The sequence below is a fragment of the Excalfactoria chinensis genome, chromosome 7 (genome assembly GCF_039878825.1).
Source record: "Excalfactoria chinensis isolate bCotChi1 chromosome 7, bCotChi1.hap2, whole genome shotgun sequence".
Lineage (NCBI taxonomy): Eukaryota > Metazoa > Chordata > Aves > Galliformes > Phasianidae > Excalfactoria > Excalfactoria chinensis.
This window is the reverse complement of record NC_092831.1, coordinates 13920262-13942465: the sequence shown is the minus strand read 5'-3', so window position 1 is coordinate 13942465 and position 22204 is coordinate 13920262. Positions and strand designations below refer to the sequence as shown.

The window sequence follows — 22204 nt, the reverse complement described above, 5'->3', positions numbered from 1 at the left end:
CCTCCCGCCCCCAGCACTGCCTGTGTGAAGCTGATAGAGCCCAGCTGAGTGCTGCCCTGCCCTGGGACACCCACTGTGCTCCAGCCCAGCCCAGACAGTTTGGGTGCCGGCACACACAACTCCTCATTCTGGGGATGCACGGGGCAATGACATTCACCTCTCCCCACCTCTGTGCCCCCCAGTCATACAGGCAGCTCCAGACTTACTTGTGCCTCTTTATTAGGGAGCTTTTGTACATTTATAAAACAATGACGCACACCTCCAATGGTCCCCTCCCACCATGGTGCCCATGCCCACCCCTTCCAGAGCCTGGTCCTACTGGCAGGGAGGGGGCCGCATCCTGCACACAGCACTGGGCACCCTCCTGTCCGTGTGGCACCATGGAGATGCTGCTGCTTCTGCTCAGATGATGGTGCAGGAGGAGGTGGTAGGCATGGGGGATGGGGGCATTCCCTGTGGCTGGGGACACACACCATTACATACCAAGCCCTGTGGGCACCAGGACCCCCCAGATGCATGCTGTGCATGCCCTGCTTAGGGAGTGTTTTTGTGTGCCCCTTTGCAGGAGTGTTGGGTACCCACAATGTTTGCACCATTGGAGAACACAGTTCCAAGTGTGGGTGTATTTGCGGGGACACTGGGCCACGCAGATGCGCTGGTCCCTGTACACTGTGTCCCATGCCTCCATATATAGGACTCCCCCTGCAACTATGGCTTTGGCCAGGGCATGGCTGTGCTCAGGTCTCCACGTACTGAGGACAGGGACCGGTCCCAGCCAGCCTCCCCCTGAGGTCACCAATTCCTGCCATGGGGTTCCCTCTCTGCTATATATATGTGCGTCTCGAGGGGGGCTTTGTTAGCCCGCCCCCCCCCTCCTGAGATATTTCGGGGCTGTTTGCCCTGCGCTGGTGTTTGCTACAGTGGAGGGGGAGGCAATGTCCTATGGGAAGTGAGCTGCTGGGGGTTCTGCTGAGGCCCTGCCATCCCCGGCAGCAGGAGGACTGGGTGCAGGGCACCCTCCTATCTGTACACAGTCTGGGAGAGGCACAGTGGGTGCTCGGCACCTGGGGGGAGGACGGTGGCGGGGGTACGTGCATGGTGCAGAAGAGCTGCAGCAGTTGGGTGGCAAGGACAGGTGCCTTCACACTGCCTGGGTGTGCCAGGGAACTGCACCTGGGGCAATCTGCTCTGGGCGATGCATGGGATGTGGGGCACTGAGAGGAGAGGATTTGGGGCTGACAGTCATTTTGCATGACAGGGGCTTAACACAGAAGTGTGGGAAGTCACAGTGCAGGGGTCTGGCTGGGAGCAGCAGTGGGAAGGGAACCTCAGCCCTGGCAGGCTATGTGGGGCTGGGGCAAGGTGGGGATATGTCTGGGGGGTGTCACAGTGGTGGTGGTGCCAAGGGCCAGATGGGTGGCAGGTTGGTGCCATGCAGGTGAAGCTGTAGATGGGTGTCCTCCAGCCCTGCCTGACCTGCAGCAGGATGGTGACTCCCTGGGAAGGGATGAGTGGTCCTGGGGGGACAGTGCAGGGCAGAGACCCCCCCCCTCCCTCAGGAGAGGTCAGCAGGGAGGGGTTGGGAGGGGTTTGCAGGAAATCCAGCTCACCCCTTGCACGCACTGCCTTGTGGGGGCCCCTGCTCCCCCAATCCCCCCTACTGTGCCTATCCTTGCCCCTTGCTGGTCTGCTCCTGCAGGAAGCCAAGGGTGTGAGGCCACTTCTGCTGCTGGCTGGCAGGGCGGCCCCCCAGCTCTGTGTGCTTGAGACGGGGCAAGCGGAGGGGCTGGACGAAGGGGCTGGGGGCTGCGGCAGTGCCGGTCCCAAGGCTGCAATCCCTCTCCACGAGGATGGGGTTGCAAGGGCTGGAACCCCCTGTCCCCAGCTGGCCTAGCAGGCGAAGTCCTCGAAGACGCCCTGGTGAGGGTAGTGGTGACGGTGGTGGTGGTTGGGCAGGATGCCCGCATTGTAGGTGCCCTCCACGTGTCGGCCCAGTGTCTCACAGGGGCTCTGCAGGGATGGCAGCATCAGTGGGGATCCTGCCTGTCCCGTTAATTCCCACCCTTCCAGCCTGGCTCAGCTGCCTGAGGCCACCAAGCTCCCCGGCTCCTGGGAGTGACGTCCCTTTCCCACAAAGCTGCTCACGTCCCCCGTACCTGGTCCTTGAGCTCCTCCAGCCCCAGCGTGGCAATGCTCCCTGAGGGCTTCTTCAGGGGTGGCTTGGTGCGCCGCAGGACACGACTCACCCTGTCGCGGATCACCTGGGGGCAGAAGAGGATCAGCCTTGGGGCACCCACAGGCAGGTGGGACCCTATGTGAGCAACCAGTCTGCATGGGCCTTCCTCATGCTCACTGCTGACCCAGGGACACGGGGTGATGCTGGGTACAGCATATCTGCCTGCATCCCTCTGAGGAATACTGGGGGATCCATCCTCCTCCCACCACCTCCTGCTGGGAGTTCCCCAGTTTGGGAGCTGTAGGTGGACGGCCCTCTGGGGTGTCCATGCATGGCACTCCTCCCTAGGGAGTCTCGACCCTGCTTGGCACAATGCTCCCTAGAGGACTCAGAGCACCTCATAAATGTAGTCCAGGATCTCCAGGATGGTAAGGATGCTAGCGCCAATGAACAGGCCCATCTGTCCCCCGATGTCTCCTGGGGACGAAGAAGAAGAACTGGTCACCAGCAGCTGCTGCATGGCCTGAGCAAAGTCACTGGGGTTGAGGCTGGACAGCAGTGCCAGGGCAGCAGGGTGGAGGGGGACAGCATGGTGACAGGGCTGCAGGATGGAGCGGGACAGCACGGTGATAGGGCTGCAGGATGAAGAGGGACAGCATGGTGATGGGATCGGGGGCTGCGGGATGGAGGGAGCAGGGGTGTGCAGGATGAGGGATGGCCAGCCATGAACTGGGTCCTGAGGAAAAGCTGGGGAGTCACCAAGAAGCCCAGCAAGGTCGTAGGCTTTCTTCTGCTCAATGGCCTCATAGTTGAGTGCCTCGAAGAAGATGTCCAGCACCAAGAAGTTCTCCCTGTGGGGACACCATGGCTGTCACCAGCTCACCTACCACCACCCAGCCTCCCCTAGGCCCCTCTCCAACCCGCCCCTTAGTGCTCCCTGGTGTGTTATTTAAGCTGGATTTACAGGACACTGGGTAGGACTGTGTGGTGCGGACATGCAGGCAGGGAGGACACCACAGAGACCCTGGGGAGAGGATGCTGGAGGGACTGTGTGTACCAAAACCTGTCCTACACAAACTGCCAGGAGCAGGGTGGGGGTATCCCAGATTCCTAGAATCCCCTGTCCCCACATGCCTCTGAGAGCCACCCCAGCCCCCTTCCCACCCCAGCAGCTCACCGAATGTAGGTCTCATTCTTGTTGTACTTTCGGGCTAGGTAGCGTGCTGAGCCCTTGTTGGGGATGCGCACCATGGAGATCTCCTTGCCATAGCGGGTCAGGTTGCATGGTGTGGGGCAGCTGCAACGCTCCTGGCTGTCCTCCACTGCTGCATCTGGAGGCATGCAATGCTGGGCACAGCTGCACCCTCTGATCTCCCCCGGCTCACCCCATCTCCTGCCCATCCCCCAAACCTACCCAGCGTGTGGTCAGCACACTCGATGTACACATTGGGAGAGCAGATGGACTCATTGCCTGTGGAGAAGCAGCGGGTCAGGGGTTGGGAATTCGATCCCCCTCTCCTAGGCTCGCTCCCCTAAAGATGTGGAGCAGACTGGGAAGGGGCTAAGGGTTGCAGAGTGATGAGAGGTGACTCTTGGGTGCAGGATGGGAAAGGAGTGACCCTTGGGTGCAATGGGATGAGGTACAGGTGGCCATTGGGTGCAGGCTGGAAGAAGCAGCCCTGGGAAGGAGGATGGAGATGTTGGGGAGCCCCCCACCAGCAGGCACACCCCTCACCTGGCATGTGGACCATGCGGCAGTGGCAGCTCCGCACCACGGCCTCCTTCTCACACTGCAGGCGGCAGGCAGCAATGCTGTAGGTATCGTAGCCGGGCAGTGTCTGCTCTCCCTGCACGCTGGCCCGGCAGTTCCCCCATGGCTGCGGCAAGTAGGTGAGCTGCCAGGATGAAAGGGTACCACTGCAGCAACACATGGTACTGGGAGCTGGTGTGCTTCCCTGGGGCTGCGGGACATGATGCACCACCCGGCAGAAGTTGGAGTTTCATGGGGAGAAGTGTCATCTCTACGAATGGCACTGCCCAGCTGCCCTCCCGCTTGGCTCTGCACCAGCTCCGCCTCATACCACCCCTCTGAGCCATGCTTACCCGCTGCTCCTGGCAGGACACGAACGTCTGAAAGCCGGGTGAGACACCGAAGCCCAGCTGATGGATGTAGGGCGGCTCATCCTGGCTGTGGATCTGGACACGGATGCCAGCTTCGAAAGATGTCTCATCTGTGGGAGATGGAAAGGGAGAGTGGGCAGCCAGCCCTGTCCCAGAGCTGCATGCCTGCCCACAGCATAACCCTCAGCCGTGGCCCTGTACACCCCAGAACCCACGCCTCGGCCCCAGCACCCCCAGTGTCCGGCTCACCCGCAGCCCCACTCACTGGTCTCCCTCCAGATGGGCAGGTACTCCTCCTGCTGGATGTCCAGCATGATCTCCAGCCCGTTGCCCATGCCACCCTGGCGGGTCACTCGTGGGTTCCTCCGGTCCCCGTTGAAGGTGTAGCACTTGCCATAACGCGTATAGACCTGGAGATGGAGAGGAGAGGGATGATGAAGAGCCCTCAGCAAGCAGGGTAACATCCATCGCCCTCTTTACAGGATGGAGCAGTCCCTGGGATGCAGACTGGTGTGAGGCAGGGACTCACAGGGGTGAAGTGCTGCGGGCCACAGCGCTCGCCCTGGAAGCGACACTCCACCAGCATGTCCTCTATCTGATGGCTCAGGCGGTGGAAGAAGCTCTGCATGGTGCGCTCGGAGCGACGGGGCGGCAGGAAGCGTGAGTAGTTGGCAAGGCGCGTGAGCCAGCGGCGCTGCTCATCCCCCAGCACGGCCAGCAGCTCAGGCACCAGCGAGCGGTCCTCCCGGGACAGCCCCAGCCACTGCCCCACCGAGTACAGGTCGGGCTTGGTGAGCTGCAGGAAGCGCGCTCGGTTCGGGTTGCAGAGAGTGACAGCCGGGAAGCGGAGCTGGGGCACTCGGGCCAGGCGTGCCCGCGTGTGCACGGGGTGTGAGAGCAAGTGGTGCAGGCGGTCGGTGGCCCCAGTGGCCAGCAGCCCTGCGGAGGCCAAGAAGGCCAGGCCCCAGAGCAGGCGGCGCAGACGGGACTGTGGTCGTGTGCCCATGTAGTGCAGCCCTGGGATGCGGGTGGCACGCAGGAAACCACCCTGTGCTGCTGTCAGGGCTTCTCCATCCGGGCAGCAGGACAGGGGCAGCGGCATGGCTGAGGTCAGGACGGACCCTGCGCGCCCACCCTACAGCCCCACTCACCGTCTCTCTCCCGGGAGCTTTTTGCTCGGCACCTTCCCGGAGCCAAATGTGGCAGGCGCCTTCCTGAGCTGTGACGGGCGAGGGGAGGGAGAGGAGGGGGCTGGTGCCGACGCACGCCTTCCCCAACCTCGATTTGGGAATGGAAAATTCCTCCCCAAGCCGGGCTGGGGGGTGGGGTGACGTGGCGCTACCCCAGGCTGGGTGTCCCGGCAGCCCCTCACGTCCCAGGACAGAGACACGCGGATGCCACGTCCAGCCCCCTGCCCAGAGAAGCCGTGCCCCAGCGCGGCCCTCCCCGCACTCTGGCCCAGGGTCCTGCACGCAGCCCCGAGGGCCCCCAGCCGATGTGTGGCAAAGCGGCTGTGGGGCTGGGAGCCCTCTCCCTGAGCTGGCAGCACGGTGCCAGCTCCGAGGGGACCGGCACCGCGTGCTGCCCCACTCCCCACCGCGGCCCCCGGATCCCCCGGCACCCCATCGCCCTCCATCCCCGTGGGGCTGCGCCGTGGGCCCGATGCTGCGTGGGAGCCCTCCCGAGCCCGGCGGGCGCTTTGAAGTGACGGCTGCGGCTGTGATCAGAGCGCGGTGGCGGCGGGGGGAGGCACACCGGCTGTCGGCAGGGCCCCGACAGCTCGTCAGGCCGCTTCAAAGCGCTCCCCGCAGCCTCCGCTCTCCCGGCAGCCCGCACCGGGGCCCGCGGGGCCGGGCTCCGCCAGGGGGCAGCAGGGCGCCGCGCTAGGCCGGGCCCCGCCGGCTCAAGGCTGAGCACGGCCCGGCCTCGCGTCCCTGTCCGGAGCGGGCCCGGAGTAGGGCAGGAGTAGAGTTGTCGTAGGGCGGGCACGGCCCAGAGTAGGGCAGGGGCAGGCCCGGGCTTGGGCAGCGGCAGAGCAGGAGGAGGGCAGGAGTAGGCCGGGGGCAGGCCTCGGAGGAGCTGCAGGGCCTGGAGGAGCCTGCGCTGCTCTGTGCTGGGAGTAAGGGCCTTGTCCCAGCCCCACAGTGGAGAGCAGCCTGCCCTGTGGCACGTGAGGCCTCTGCCACAGCGCAGTGCTGCCGTGGGTGCTATAGGCTCCCTGCCCTTGGCACCTCTGGGACGGCCTCACCCCAGCCCACAGGAGCAGCCCGCGTGTGCCCCCACTGCTGGGACTCGTGCCAGTGCTTCTCTGTGGGGCTGCCAGACCTCGACTCCTCTCTGAGATTGATTGCAGCTCTGCGAGCTGGAGGCTGCCAGCCCGATAGCATCAGCCCTGCACACACCAGGGCAGCTTTTATATTAGTTTTCTTTAAACGGAGGATGAGCTTCCCCAGCTAGAGGAAATGTCATTTCTCTGAGTGCTTCCATCTCGTGTCAGCTCAGACATCTGCGAGCAGCATCACCATTTCCCTGCAGCAGGGAGAGGGATGCGGCAGGATGCAGAGGCAGGGCACGTGGGGACAGCTGACCCCAGGGACGCGGATAGGGCTGGGCAGAGCAGAACAGATCTGGAGGTGGCAGCGGCTTCGTCCCCCGTCCATCACAGCCACAGGCAGGCAGGCACAGCCACGGGTGTGCAGGGCAGGCAGGGGTGCCCACAGCTCACAGCTGAGTTACTCACTTGTCGACTGCTGGGGTGCTGAGGACAGCTGTGAAATCTCGCTGGCGAGAGCACAGCACAGTCCTGAAGGGCTTTGGCTTTCCAGCATGACAAACCCAATTAGATAACAGGGAGTGCGAGAGGAGGAGAAGGAGGAGGAGGAGAGGAAGGACAGAGGAGAAGCTGCATGCACAGGGAAGATGATTTTCTCCCCACAGCTAACCCAGAAAAGTGCCCTGCGGGCTGGAATGCGTGTGTTCTGCTGGGACAAGGCCCCCTAGGCACCCTGTTCCTCTCACTCTCACAGGGCACCCATGCGTGCTGCAGGCCTTGGGGCTGAGAGCAGGGCTCCTGCATCATCTCATGGTCTGCCTGCTCAGCTGCCACACACCGGCATCCCCACGCAGGGGAGACCCCATTAGGGAGGTAATTTCTCAACACGGTTCCTCATTTCCCTGCTCTCTGCCGTGGAGACACTTTGACCTTGACAGAAATAGCTGCTGGCGCCGCAGCAGGCAGATCCCAGCCAGAGATCACTGCCGCTCAGGGGCTGAAGTTTCCTTCTCCCACCCCAAGCGGTGCTGGAGCATCCTTATCCCACCCCACAGAGTTCCCTGCCCTGCTCCCCTGGTGCTGGGCACCCTGTGGATGCCGGCCCTCAGCATCCTCACAGCAGCCCACTCGCTAGCACTGAGGTTTCTTCTGACAGGGGAGCACGAGGGTTGCCCCCACACATTCCCAAACCCCCCTATCCCCACCGTGACAAGCCCATTGTGCTTGCCTCTGGCTGATCCCAGCTCACACAGGTATTTCTGCAGCTTACACGGCTCCCCATGGTATTTAGCCTCTGGAAGACGACATTAAACATTGCAAGCAGCAACAAATCCTGATTGCTCTGCAGAGACAAGAGGCCGCACTAAGCTCCCAGCCAAATGTTTGCATGCAAGGGAAACAAGCTGCAGCACGTGTGGTGCGGGCACAGGTCCTGCTCCTGCATCCCGGGACACACAGCCCTGTCCTGTGTCCCTGCTGAAACATGCAGAGCACGGCACCCGCTGAACCCAGAGATCACCAGGGTACAATGGGTTGGGGATGGAAGACCGGAGTGCTGCTGCCCTGGGAATGGAGGGGTTGGTGATAATGGGTTGGCCATCCAGGGGTGTCCTCTGGATGATGTGCAGAGCTGGGGTGATGCCATCTCCTTAGATGCTGCCTCCCACTCCGCTATTGCCCCCCTGAAACACTGCAGCACCGACCCTGCTGGAGCCCCTCACCAGCTCCCCCTCCCTCCCCACTGCCCAGAGCCTTCAGTTGTGTTCCCAGCATCCCACCCCCTGCACAGAGCTGGCAGTTCCCGCCTGGGTGCCCAGAGAGGGAAGCCGTAGCGCTGACGCCAGCATTGCAACTGCCCAGGATATGAGATCCGCTTGGATTCAGCAATTTCAACTCATTTCAAGCCCGATTCTGCAGCAATTTTCTGAGCCAGTGGGATGTTTTTGCCTTTGCAAACGTCCCCTCTCATGCATGGTCGCACCATTTCCCTTCCCAGCTCTCTGGAGGGATGGGGACCAGTGCCAGCTTGGCTTTATCCCAGCTTCAGCACCGGTGCAGTCGTCCCCTACACTCGCAGCCCTCTGCAATGTGCACCTTCCCCACACAGGGCTGATGCTGGCGGCAGGGATGGCTCCTGCCGGATTCAGCCCCACTTGGGGATGGGACCGCCACCTCCAGTGTGCTCTGCAGCCACAGTGCTGGAACAGCAGGGCACACCTGGCTCCAAGCACGGCACACCAGCACCAAGCTGGGCTCCGCAAAGGGATGCTCTGGAGCATCCCACGCAGCATTTCAAATTGCATCAGATGTCCCTGAAACAAGGGCACATCCTGGAGGGGCCGGGACCCCTCCTGCTACCTCCTCACACAGATGTGCTGCTCTGTGCAGGGCCAGCTGAGCCGATGTGAAGACGTGGGAGTTGGGGCTGGTGCAGCCCTGCTGGTGCCAAGTGGGCTCGTGGCCGGAATACCAAGTGCTCAGCTGTGCTGTCAGCTGGCAGAGCTGCTGGGGCACCCGCACTTGTGTGGAGCCCTTCCCACAAACCAACACTCCAAGGGACCACACCACCAGCGCCAGGGTGGATGTGACACTGAGGCTAGGGGCTGGGATCAGTGGTTCTCAGTGCCAGCACACAGCTGCCTTCATCAGTGCAACGGGTGCCATCTCAGGGTTGTTCTTTCCCTCCTTCCCCTCCTTCCCCTCCTTCCCCTCCTGGGGTGGGGGGGTGGGGCGGTGTCAGTCCCAGCTCCTCGCTGATTTCCTCATTTCCAGCCTAAATTTATTCATGGCCAGTTTGTACCATTTGTTCTCAAGCCAGCATTGTCCCTCAGCTCAAATAGCTCTCTTCCCTCCCTTGTGTTTACTCCCTTGATGTATTTATAAACAGCAATCCCATCCCCTCGCAGCCTTTCTCCTGCCAGCCCACACGTGCCAATTGCTCCCATTTCCTCTCCTAATTCAGGCTGTGCTTGCTTGCACAGCCCGCTGCCCTGCACAGCATCTGCTCCAGCTCCCGTAGCTCTCTGCCCTGGCTGCCCAGCATCCACGCTGCTCCTGCAAGGCTATGCAAAACCCTGAACGTGCCCTCTGCATCCCACAGCAGCTGTGGGGCAGCACCCCACTGGGGTTGGACCACTGCCCTGGCCGTAGGGCAGGCAATAGCTGGTGGGGCTAAGCTGCTCCCTGCAGATCTCCCAGCTGCTCTGCAGCTGCTTATGCATTCGTGCCATTTGCTTGCACTGAGCACTTTAAAGCTGACACAGAAAGGGTCACCTGGGTGGTTTGAAGGATCCAATGCAAAGGGAATTGCTGAAGATGAAGAGCTGGGGCTGCTGACAGATAATGGGGGATGGTGTCCAGCACAGCACAGGGGTGCAGAGGGGCAAGGACATGAGCTGGGGGGCTCAGCTCATCCTGGTGGCAGCCAGTAAACCTCTCTGAGATGCTGAGCACATGGCTGGGTGCTGAGCTGTAGGTTCTGCCCCATGGCACTGCCCCGTGGCTCTGTACAGGAGGCTGATGTGGGCAGCCAGAGGCACCGCGGAGCCAGAGGGACTGGGAAAGGTGAACCTGAAGCAGGAGAAAGTGCTCCCTGGCATGGGTTTGGCCCATACCAAGCAGTGCTCCTGCCATCTCTGTACACCCCCCCCAGCGCTCCCCTGCCAGCTCCACATCCTCAGACCCCCCCCCCACATGCTGGGCATGCAGCCCCCAGGCACGCAATGCACATCATGCTCCAGAAAATCGCAGTGATGGGCTGCAGCCCAGCCTCGCTCTGCTGCAGACTGAACAAAACATGAGCACAGAGCAATAATTGTGGTTTTGGGTACTGGGCTCCAAATGGCGGAGATGCGATGCCATGTGCTGTGCGGTGCAGACGCAGCACGGCTGTGCCACTTGGCTGCAGGACCAAGGATGGTCCCCATCTTGCGGTGTCGTTTCCAGATGCAGTGCTGAGCCCATCCATCCCACACACTGTAGGAAGCAGGAACATCAGGAATGCCCCAAGGTGGGGTACGCAGGGTCCCTGGGGCCAGACACTGATCAGGCTCTGCTCTCTGTGTGCTGTCACTCTGCAGTACATCAATGCCCAGCATGGTGCTGGCAGCACCAGCCCCAGGGACTCCAGCTCTCCCTTTGGAGGCAGATGTGCAGCAGCGCTGTGCCCGTCCCCAAAGGGTTAACAAGCAATTTCCTTTGCTGACAGCTCCGAGACTGTTCACTATCGACTGCGGGAGAATAAGAGGGGAGAAGCAGCGAGATAAAAAGGCAGCAGAGCTGGCACCGCCTGCTTAATCCCAGCGTTTAATCTGCTGGGGCAGCGCAGGCAGCCTTATCTCGCCGTCCTTCTGCTGCTCCATCTCATTACCGTTCCCACGGCTGCGCGGCCGCACCGCCAGCAAATGCAGGCGCTGAGCCGGCGTGCACAGCCCGGGGCAGCAGCTCCTGCCAGCCCGCCTCGCTGTCCCCGCGCCGCCTGGCACCGCGGATGGCACGGCAGCTGGCATTGTCCCCTGCCCGGCCGGAGCAGGGTGCGGGCACGGGGTGCGCTGCCACTGCCACACATTCCCTGCTCTTTGTCCCTGCGCATGGCACAGCCTCAGCTATGTGCGTGCTGCCCTGATTCCACGCTATGTGTCCATCCCACTGGGCACACCCGTGGCTGGCATCGTGAGGCCACCCCACTGCTGTCCCACTGCCACCCTGCCGGTGTTAGCAAAGGCACGGTCCCTCCGGCCGTGGCAGTTATCTGTGAATCTACGGCACTGCCACCGTGCAGATGAAGCCTCCGTGCTCACCGGGCTGTCACGGGGGTTATCCTGTTGCCTGCGGATGGGTTTACACTGATAAGATTTATTGTCAACCCAGCTGGGATGCTGCCAGAGCCTCACTGCCTGTTCCTCTTACTGAGCGATGGCATGGCTATACCACCAGCCTGAGGACACCGAGCCCAGCCCAAAGCAAGCTCCCCGGTGGGCAAGGCAGGATGCTGCTCCCTAAAGTGGGCCAGGCGCATCGGGCTGTCAGCCCACCGGGCTAGAAGTGCTGTGCTGGCTGCTGGGCAGCGGTGCGTGCTGCTCCAGCAGGGTCCCAGTGAGCCATGCCCCAGTGCCGGCAGCCCATCTGTGCTGCTGGAGATGTGCTGATGGGGCTGGCAGCTCAGCTCCTGTCACAGCCTGGTGGCTTTGCAGCTCTCTGGTGCTCTGGGACTTTGTGCAGGAGGAAAGTGGGGCAAAGCCCCCATCCTGCAGCTGGCCCTCAGCACTGTGTTGGAGCTGATGCCTCGTGCACGGGCAGGATATCCAAAAAAGGGGAACGCAGCCCCAGAGTCCCCCCCCTGAAGCCCCACAACCCACCCCCACACCACACTCCCCAGCGCTGATTTCCCTGGGGCTGGCAGGGATTGACCTGAGCCACCTGGTGAGGCTGTACTGAGGCTGAACCGAGATCAATCCATGAACAGAAGGAGGGAGGCAACCTGCCACCATCTCCCCTGTTCCCAAAGTCACCGCACGAGTCCTGTATGGCTCCCATTCCCCCACTCCATGCCAGCCCATCACCCCACTGCTCCTGGGGCTTCGCTTGCTGCACCAACACGGTCTGACAAGGCTGAAGGAAGCAAGGCACAAACAAACAGTCCAAGCCCCTGCTGCACCCTCATCCCCAGAGCCAGCACAGGGGTCAGGGGGGTGGCAGGGGCCAGCGCCAACTGCCAGCACATCGGGATGGGAGTGAAGTGGGGTGATCACAGCCCAGCGGTAAAGGGCTCGTTAATAGCTGAGCCCTTTTAGTAGAGATTAGGGAGCTGCACAGCTTTGATCTTTGATTGCCAATTTGCATCTTGAAGGCGCTGGGACCTCATCCAGTCTCAGCGCAACCCTTTGTGGTTATCTCGTGGCTAATGGATTTGTTCTTAATGCTGGAGCGTGCAGGCTAAAGGCTGATTAAACCCTCTCCGCGGCACTAAATCAATGGAACAAACATGATAGGGGATGGCTCTCCCCAGCCTGCGCGCTGCTGGGTGCGGGAACCGCTGGTTGGGACACCCCTCCTTGGGGCCAGGAGCTCAAGTGACAACCAGGGTCCCCCCAGAGAAGCCGCATGGGGAGGGAACCTGGCTGCAAGCTCCAGCATTGCAAGAGATGTTCCAAGTGATGCCCACAGCTGGAGAAGCTCAGCAGCTGGGAGCCCCAGGATGGAAGCTGAGTACCTGGGATGGACAGGACCAGGATTCTGGGAATTGGGGAGGGGGCTGCAAGTGGGCTCCAGGCTTCTGCTGGTCTGTGGCACACCGTGATTCCCATGTGCAATGTGTCCTGCCCATGCTGCCCTGTCCCACTCATGTCAACCCAGTGTTCTTTCTCTGCCTGCCCCGGTGTGTGCACAGCCATCCCCTGATGGGTGAGACACAGCGATGCTCAGATCCAGCTCCTGAAGGAGAAGCCCAGAGTGTTATCAGCCTGGGGAGTTAATTAAGGTCATGTCAGGCGATAAGGAAACAAGATGTCAGAGTGGTGGCAGCGCAGGGGGTTAGAGCCTGAAAAACTCCTCCTGAAGAGCAACTGCAATGAGATCTGCCAAGCACTGTGGGTGGAGTGGCCGTCACTGCCATGAGAAATGGGGCTCCGAGGATGCCATCGTTCACTGCCAGCCTGGGCAAACTTACCTGGCATGGAATAGGATGAGGTGGGGTGGGCTTGGACGGAATGACATAGGATGGGGTGGGATGGGATTGCAGGACATGTCATAGGGTGGGGCTGTAAGGAGTTTGGCTGTTCTACACTGTGCCAAGGCCAGTGTAGAAGGAAGTGATGCTGAGCAGCCCTGGTTTTCCGTTCCTATCCTTGCATAGCAGCACGGTGCTGGCAGGGCAGGAACCGCCTGCGAACCTCTGCCCATAATTAGCACATGTAATTGCAGAGCTCTGTGATGAGCAGGACCTCAGCACCAAGCATGCTGGCTGTACCACTCCTGCCTCCTCTATCCACCTCCTGTGGGTTGGGCAGAGGAAGCTGGGTAGCAGGGTGCAGTCAGGGCACAGTGGGGCCACAGCTGCCTGGGGACATGGGGACAGGCACAGAGGACACGCTGTCGGCTCAGCCCCTTTTCTCTGCAGCCACAGTGGCGGCTGAGCAGCCAGGACATAATTACTACTTGCATCAATCTCAGCCTTGCATACATCCTCGCTCCCCATGCTGACCTGGAGGCGGCTGCTCCCTGCCCTGCTGGAGGCTGCAGCAGATGCCTACTGTGCAGAGGTGGCCCAGGGACAGCCCCACTCCTAAGGCCACCCCTGGCACTGAGGCATCGCAGGCAGATGGAAATGCTTCTCCACTCCTCTGGGGTTGATGTCTCCATGTGGTCCCCTCCTTCCTCAGGCTGTGACAAAACAGCACAGATTGCAGCCCTGGAGCACCCACCTCTGTGCACCCAGGACAGCTTCTTGCATGTCCACCCCCCCATACCCATCTCAGGAAGGGTCCCAGAGGACCCCAATGAGCTGCAGCAGGTGGAAGGGGTGGGATGGTGGCATGCAGGAGGCGAGGGGCACTGCATGTGGATGTGCAGGATGCAAGGCCACCACTCTGTGGGAGTGTCAGGAGGAATAAGTGCAGCAGAGCACAGCACTTGACAGCACTGACAGCCGCTCCTGGCCCAGCGTCACCACAGAGCTGGCTGGGCTGTGGGGTCTAGCTGGACATAGGAGGGGACATGGGCATGACCTGGCCCCAGGGATAGCTGCCAGCTCTCTGCAGTGGCTGTAACGAATGTGCAGAACCCATGTCTGACCTCAGCACCCATAACACCCATGCTGTCCCATCCCAGGGGGCATGGCCAACCTCAGCACCACATGTGCCTGCAGTTGGGGCGGGGGGACACGGTCTGATTGCAGCAGGCAGCAATCAGAGCTGTGCAGCCCTCCAGTGCGATGGGCACCGGGAATTAAACTGCTAATGAGCTGCAGGCTGGAGGGCCAGCAGCATGTGATTAATCAGGGGCTCTGGCTGATGAGCTTGGTGCTGACTTTCCCCTCCCAACCCAGGGCCCTGGCCCCATATATCCCCTGTGCTCACAGCCTCTCGCGTTGCTGCCCTCCCCTTTCCACCTGTGCTTGTGTTTCCAGCTTTGCAATCAAGAAGGCAACCTTTTGTTCTGCTGGAATAAAACCTGTTGACTCTATCCAAGCTGAGCCGGCACTTAGCGGCCCTTCAGCACCCAGCACGTTGTCTGCTCCCAGACAGGGCAGCAGCAAGCTTGAAGTGCCCACGCAAGGACCTTCCCCACCCTTGCCCAGTGTCCAAGGAGGACTGGCCCCATCACCAGCAGCATCTCTCAGGGCGCAGACCCCAGATGCACCCGCTCAGCTGCACGCTCCTCTCCTTGCTGCCGGCGACACATGAGGCAGCAGCACGCGGAGGGGCTGGCAGTGCCCTGCCTGCAGCCACTGCTGGCGCAGCACACCGAGGGCACAGATCAGCGCGCACAGGGAAGGTTTTGCAGCGTAAGCAGGGGACGGCCCCGGACATCAGCCCGCAGCAGCGTGCAGGGAGCTGCGAGAAAGCTGCTTGAGCCCTGGCCGGTTTTCCACCCCTTCCCGGCCCTTGTGGGGTTTCACGCCCTCCTGCCCCGGCTGAGCACGGCCGGGTGGTGCCGCGGGGGAGAGCCGCCCCTTCTCCCTGGCTGCACTTCCACCGAGGGGAAAAAAGGGCAGTGATCAGCACGGAGCAGGTTCGAGAGCTGCATGTTCTCCCCTATTGCACAATTAATCATGAGAAGTTTTCCCTCCTTTCGTGCATGAAACGAAATTTGGCAGGGCGCTCTGACCACGGGGACGTGCTGCTCGCTCGCCGGCGAAAAGCCCAGCCACATCTGGCACAGAGATAACCCCACGCCGTCCCCATGTGTGCAGCTGCCACGCACGGAGCATCCTCAGCCCCACAGCGTGCACGGGGAGGAAATGCGGTGCCCTGGGTAGCACCTGATGTGCAGCCCCTTTCCATGCAGTGGTGACAATGCTGCCACCTCCTCCTGCTCCCAGGTCCCTCGCGATGCCCATCTCCTGTTCCCACCCAGCCGTGTCGCAGCCTCAGAGTGCTCTTTGCAGGCTCCGAGCGAGCCCAAGCCTCCCCAGCAGCGCTCCAGCTATTTGTTATTGGAAAAAGGGGGAAATACGGTTTTCGACAATTATTGTTTTTTCCACCTGACTGGCTGCAAACTTGTTAATTTTTTTTCTTTAATGTGTGAACAGTGTCGACGGCAGCTGCATGTGAAATGACTCGACGCCCTATCTGCGGGTCCCTGGCTGGCTTTCAGCACTCGCACCGCAAACATTGCCTTCTATAAATAAAGGCCTATATCTCATCAATGGCAGAACAGCAGCGCTTTATATAGTCGTCTTACATAAAACCGTCTCTCTTTATGGGCTCCAAACCACTGGCATCACTTAGCGCATCTCTGTAAACCTTCTGTTCCCTCCTCCGAGGGAGCCCCGGCACAGCCCTACGGGACCCCGCTGGTGCCCCAGCCCCAGGGGACAGCAGCGTCCCCAACCCTGCACACGGGACGGGACACGTGGCACATCCCCGGGGAGCCACACGAGGTGCGGGCGTCGTGGCCGCTGGCTCCCCCCCGTATCGGAGACAGGCTTATTAAGTGTGCGATATTAAATTAGCCAGATAAGAGTGTAAGAGCTTTTAAAGTCAATTCATTAAATATAATTATGAAGAGAGCTTTTTTATGCTCCCGGTGATCCGATCTCAATCAGGGAGACGGTGGGAAAGCCGCCGGCTCCTCCAGCATCTCCGCTCCCCCGCTGTGTTGCCCCCGCACCCCACTCCCCCTCCCATCCCGTGGGCACCCACCGCCCTCGCTGCCACCCCAGCACCCCAGCAGCCCGTCCCCACGCTGCCACCAGGCCTGGAGCCACCCTGCTCGCGTCCCCTGCAGGGACTCCCAACATCCCACGGAGCCCCGAGAGCTGCTGTGATGAGGGCTGCGCTGACACCCCCACATCCTGTGAGCTGCTTGCTGTCATGCCACGGTACCCCACATCCCCCCCCAGCCCGCATCTGCCAGCCCCATGGCTGCACCCCAAGACCTGAATGCACAGGCACATGGGTATCCAGGCACACGGTTGCCTCGTGCCTGGGTGTATGGGGGCCAGGAATGGGGTGCTCCCCCAGCTGGGGTCTCTCACACATTGCCATAGCAGGGGCTTGGGGGAGCAGCTACCCACTGCTGGGAGCTGCCGGACTGACATTTATTTTTAGACGTGAATTGTATAAATTAGCATTTCTCAGTGGATTAAGCAGCAGGAATTGTGTAAAATTAAATGGCAACGAATTACATTCAAGTCCCCCGTTTTCTGGCACAAGCAGCGCCTCGAGCTGTGCCTGGGTGGCTCATGTATAACAGCAGCAGGGCTGCTCTGGACAGCAGCACGGGGAGCCACAGAGACGTGGGAATGGGGATGCACCGGCACGGCACGTCCTGCTGGGGCATAATGGGATGGACAAGTGCCCCGATGGCTGAGCAGCACCGCATCAGGCAGAGCACCGAGTCCAGTGTAAAAACCGGCTGAAAACACGGCATTTAAGAAGTGTGGTTCTGGCTGTGCCTGCTGTGCAGCACGGGCAACGGGGCACATCCCAGTGAGGGGTGCGCAGGAAAAGGCTTATCCCAGGGCTGCCGGCAGCCTGCACATGGGGCCCAGCTGGCAGCAGGCTGCAGGGGAGCTCGCTGCGGCTCAGTGCTGTCCCCGCCGCCCGGGGAGATTTACAGCCCAGCCCGGCTTTATTGCATGGAAGATGCTTACGCTGGGGATTTTTCTCCCCATAGTTTCTTAATTTGCTATCCCATAAAGAACGAGGATTTGTGACGTTAAATAGGGGAAGATCATTTACCACTCACGGCTCTTACTTAAAGGATCCGCATGAGTTATTTATCATGCAAGCAGCAGTGCTGGGGGGCATGCTCCAGCCACAGCAGGTGGGCTGCCCACTGCCACCACGGCTGTCATGCGTGTGGCCACTGTGTGCAGAAGGGAGGGTGGCCACCAGCACCCTGTGACAAAGCTCTGGGGGCTGCAAGAACTTCCTTGCATTCCCTGGGGTCGCAGCTGCTGCTTTGGGCACTGGATGCCCTACAGTGGGGACACAGAGATCGATGACCACTGAAAGGGATGTGGTACCCAGGGCTGGGCTGAGAGTGCTCTGTTCCAGGGCACAGCTGGTGGGCACAGCAGCTTCTAACCTACACACAGCAGCCGGGACCCGCTGGTGCCTGGGATGCTGCTGGTGCTGAGCTTCGGTCACCCCCAGGAAGAAGCATGAGGGATGGGTTTGGTTCAGGGAGCTGGAGCAGCAGCTCCTGCTGTAAATAGCTTGCTGCCTTGGCAGGTCTCCCTGGCAAGGCTTTGGGATGTGGCACCCAGCAAAGGGACCTCGCAGACCTATGCCCTGCACCTTTGCTCCAGGTGCGTCAGGAAAGCAGCCAGTGAGAGGCGATGGGAATGCCCCCTTTCTGCTGGCAGCTCCCAACGCCTTGAGCATGGGGTTCCTGTGCTGGGGCTCAGCCAGCACCCACCACCCTCCTGCCTGAAGCCTGCTCTGGTGCACAGAGATGGCACACGGGGCAGTCCTGGTGACTGTCCTAATGGTCACTCTGCATGCTGGCAAGCTTATGCTCAGTCCAAACCCCACTGCCACACCACGCTGCCCCCCGACACAATGTGGCCTCACTGCCTTCCTACTGGCCAAACCCCAAATGACACACGTCCCGCATCAAGGCTCCCTGCGCTCACCCCACTGGACTCCACTCCTCTCCATCAGCCAAACCCAGGCTGCCCAGCTACAGCAAGAAGCTCTGCAGAGCCCCAGCACTTGTGGGGTGACCCTGCTGCCCCCCACTCCTCACTATGCCACCCCGCACCGCCCCCCAGAGCACCCCCATGAGACGTTGCTTTGCCTAGGACAGCACCACAGAGACGGCTTTGTGGCGAAGCAGGACGTGCTGCATCAGCCATTTCCAGCCCCACGGAGCCTCCTCTCCCCCCACAGCCCCCGGCATCACATCCCGCTCCCCAGCACCAAGCGGCTCTGCCTGACAGCACTGCTCTGGGAGCGCAGCGAGCCGAGCAGCCCCTGGCAGCCGTGGGAGAGAGCCGGCTCATTTCCAGAGTCATTATGGTCTGAAAAGGGTCCCATCAGGTATTCAGCCCATTCAGCACATTTATTTTCCCAAATCACAGCGGGGATTTGCGATTCCAGGCTCAATATTAGCAGAGCCATGCACTTGCAGTGCCTGGCGGCAGGTTCGCAGGTGGCAGCACGGTGCTGGGCTGGCCGGGGACCCCTGGATACAAAGGGCAACCCTGAGGTGCGTGGATGTGGCCGTGCCCAGAGCAGAACCCGCTCAGGGCTCTGGGCACATGTGTTTGCACACACACACGTGCATGTGCCTACCTGATCAGCACACATCCCTGTGCATGCCCCCACAGGCAGAGGGGCTCTGCTAGGTGCCAAGAGGTTTCTGCCCCCCCATTCCACTCTCACTGTGCAGAACACCCTGCGATGGAGCAGCCCAGCTTGTGACGAACTGAAGCTGGAGCAGGGCTCCCCATCATTGCACTCCCCCTTCCCACTGCTCACCCACTCAGGGACTGCTCCCCAGCCACCCCGGAGCCCCCCTACAGCCCTGGAGCCGGCAGCAGTGCCGTGCTGCAGCACAGAGCGCTCCCACGGAAGGAGCAAGCATCCTCTCTCTCTCTCTCTCCGTGTGAAACTTGGAGGGAAACTCAAACACGGAGAGATGCAAACTTCAGCAGCCAGAGCGAGCCAGGCAGCCCTGCTCCGACGTGGCACAACAGGGTCAGACCCCTTGCACCGACAGGGTCCCCAGGGGGGCACCCAGCTGCGCACTCACCACCGTGAAATCCCGAGAGGAGCAGTTCTCGCCACTGAAGTTGCAGCTCTTGAGCATGTCGTCGAGCTGGTGGCCGGTGCGGTTGACGATGTCGGCCATGTCGGGGTCGGGGTAGAGCAGGTCGGTGGCCTTGTGGCCATCGCGGTCCTTGGGGGGCAGCCCGGTCATGTTGGCCAAGTGGAAGATGTCGGCGTCGGTGAGCGCCGAGTGGCGGTATCGGTTGATGTTGCAGATGGTGATGGCGGGGAAGACCATCTCACGGATGGCCTCCTCGTCCAGGGCCACGACGTGGGGGTGCTCCAGGTACAGCAGCGCCGACTTGGCCGCCTGGTAGAGGAAGAAGGCGAGCGAGGCCAGGAAGGCGAGCGCCCAAAGGGTCTGCCGCACGCCCGGCCGCCCCGTGCCGCAGATGTGCCCCAGGCCGTGCAGCGTGCTGGCGCTGGCGAACGCGGCCAGGTCCCGGGAGCGCGGCCGAGCCGGCTCCTCGATCAGGCTCTCCTTGTCCCCTTCTTCTTTCTCCTTCTGCTTCTCATCCTCTTCGGCAAATTTGATTTTACACACGATCTCAATCGGCATCTGCCCCGCCAGCGAGCTGCCCCCCGGCACGGGCAGCGCCCGAGAGCCCGGCCAGGCGCTGGGAGGGGGCTCGGGTCCCCCCCACGGCCCAGCACGGCGCCGGGAGGGCCGAGCCGTGTCGGGAGGGAGCGCGGCCCCGCTCCGCAGCTCCGAGCCGCCGCTCCCCTCTTGTCTCACTCGTCGATCGTCTCCTTGTGCCTTCGCTTATCAGCACGAATACAGCTGTCAAAAACCCCTCTCTCTCCTCTCCCTCGCTCGGTGTCTCTGCCTCTCTCCTTCGCTCCTCTCTGGTTAAGACCCCAGCAGATACAGGCAGCATTTAGGCATCATGTGCTAATAAAATCCAGGGAATACTTAATAATTCAAGACGTGTCAACATTATTTCATCGTCAAATAAAGAGCGAGCGCCGGAGAAAGAGGCAGTGTGAAGGGCCCTGCGTCTCCGGGGCAGGGAACGCGCTGCGCCCACTCTCCAGCCCCGGCTCCGAAGTGCGGCCGGAGCCACTTGTTTGAATGGCCGGGACCCGCCGGAGCCGCGCCGAGCCGAGCGGAACCGCGCCGTGCCGAGACGAGCCGCGCCACGCCGTGCCGCGCCGCGCCGAGCCGTGCCGAGCTGTGCCGAGCCGTGCCGTGCCGAGGCGGGCGGGGCACGCAGCCTGCCCCCCGCCGCCGCCGCCGCTCTCTCCGCCTCGCCCCGCCGTGGCCCGGCCCGTGCGCCCCGGGGCAGCGCGGCACGGCGCGGCTCGGCTCGGCGCGGCGCGTGGGGGCGGGCAGCCTGCGGGCAGCTCGCCCGGCGGCCCCCTCCTGCTCGCCCGCCCGCGGACTCCTCCTGCCTCGGCGGCTCCCTGGCCGTTAACCGCCTCCCTGCCGCGGCCCGACGCGCCCCGGCTCGGGCGGCTACAGAGACCGCCAGGGAAACCCCCGCCGGTGCGGTCCCGGGAGCGCGTCACCGCGGGCTGGCAGCGCTGCGGGCAGAGCCGCCCCCCCGAGCCCCCGGCCCTGCTCGCTCCGCGCTCGCCCCGCGCGGAACGAAGATCGCGTGGCAGCTCGGGATCCCCAGCCCGCAGCCCCAGCCCGCGCCCTGCTCTGGGCTCTGCCCGCGGTCCCCGCTGCTGCCCGGATCCGGCCGCTCCCCGTGCGCAGCACCGCCGCGATGCTCCCCGGCTCCCCGCCTCAGTTTCCCCAGCTGGAGGCGGAGGGTTCGCTCCGTTCAGACCCACGAGCCGCCCAACCCTCGGGTGGCACCGCGGGGGGAACACCGACACAAGCCCGGCACCGGGCAGCCCCCGGGGGACGCCGGAGGCACGTGCCTGGCAGGGGGACTGGCGGAGAGACCTCGCATCCCCCCGGGGAGCCCGCCGCAGGTCAGAGTGACCTTCACTGCGCTGCCGATGCCAACAGCAAAGCTTTCCCCGGTCGTCCAGCGAGCGCACACGCATCTTCAATCTTCCCATCGATCCGTGCATGGCACACATGTTCCTGCCTCTGTGCAGGTCAATACAGCATGATGGGCTGCCTCCGGCAGGCAGCACGCACAGCCCAGCCGCCTGCATCACCCTGCTTGGGGTGTGCAGGGCACACGTGCCAGCCCTGGCCCACAGCAGGGAGCACAGATGCCTGAAAGCCCGTGGGGTGGGGGTTGTGCCCCATCTTCTTTGGGCACAACATGCTGCATGGTTGCCAGACTTCCCCGTGGCCTTCTGTGGCCAAAGAGGCTCACTCTCTCCTCCCTCCGCTCCTTCTCTGCTGTGCCCACTGGGTGCAAGGGGTGGACTGGGATCGGGGTGCCACCAAAAAGGTGGCACTGTGATGCAAGCCCCATCACAGCTGTGGCAGGGGCAGAGCAGGGCAGGGCAGTGAGCAGGACCACAGGTGATGTGCTGGATGGAGCTGGCAGGTGGGTGCAGAGGCTGGCAGAGATTCCCACTGCCCAAATGGGATGGGTCCATCTGGGAACTCAGCTCCTGGGGCAGCACGGGCAGCTATTGCACCAAGGACTGGCAGATGGGAGGGCTCAGGGAGATCAGTGCTTGGAGGCTGCTTTCTCCTGGGACCCAGTGAGGCACCAGCTGGGATCAGCCCCGGCTGCAGCTTGGCAGCATGTCCGGTTTCAAACCGCTCTGCACCGGAGCTTC

General features: G+C 62.2%; 1 protein-coding gene across 3 annotated transcripts; it reads right to left on the bottom strand.

Moving 5' to 3' along the window:
• Positions 1–197: 197 nt before the first annotated feature.
• Positions 198–20256, bottom strand: ASIC4 (acid sensing ion channel subunit family member 4). Of its 3 annotated transcripts, none has more exons than XM_072342069.1 (10): positions 19494–20256; positions 4563–4707; positions 4280–4407; positions 3912–4071; positions 3591–3647; positions 3354–3507; positions 2936–3027; positions 2574–2653; positions 2157–2261; positions 198–2010 (listed from the first exon to the last, which is right to left on the bottom strand). In XM_072342069.1, exons 1-10 carry the CDS (start codon positions 20067–20069, stop codon positions 1891–1893), a joined length of 1617 nt encoding a protein of 538 aa, XP_072198170.1. In that variant the 5' UTR covers positions 20070–20256; the 3' UTR covers positions 198–1890. The 3 variants fall into 3 exon arrangements, with proteins under 3 accessions (XP_072198170.1, XP_072198169.1, XP_072198168.1); XM_072342068.1 differs by having other exon boundaries at positions 3354–3501; positions 19494–20217; XM_072342067.1 differs by lacking the exon at positions 19494–20256 and adding an exon at positions 4827–5481.
• Between the last annotated feature and the right edge of the window lie 1948 nt (positions 20257–22204).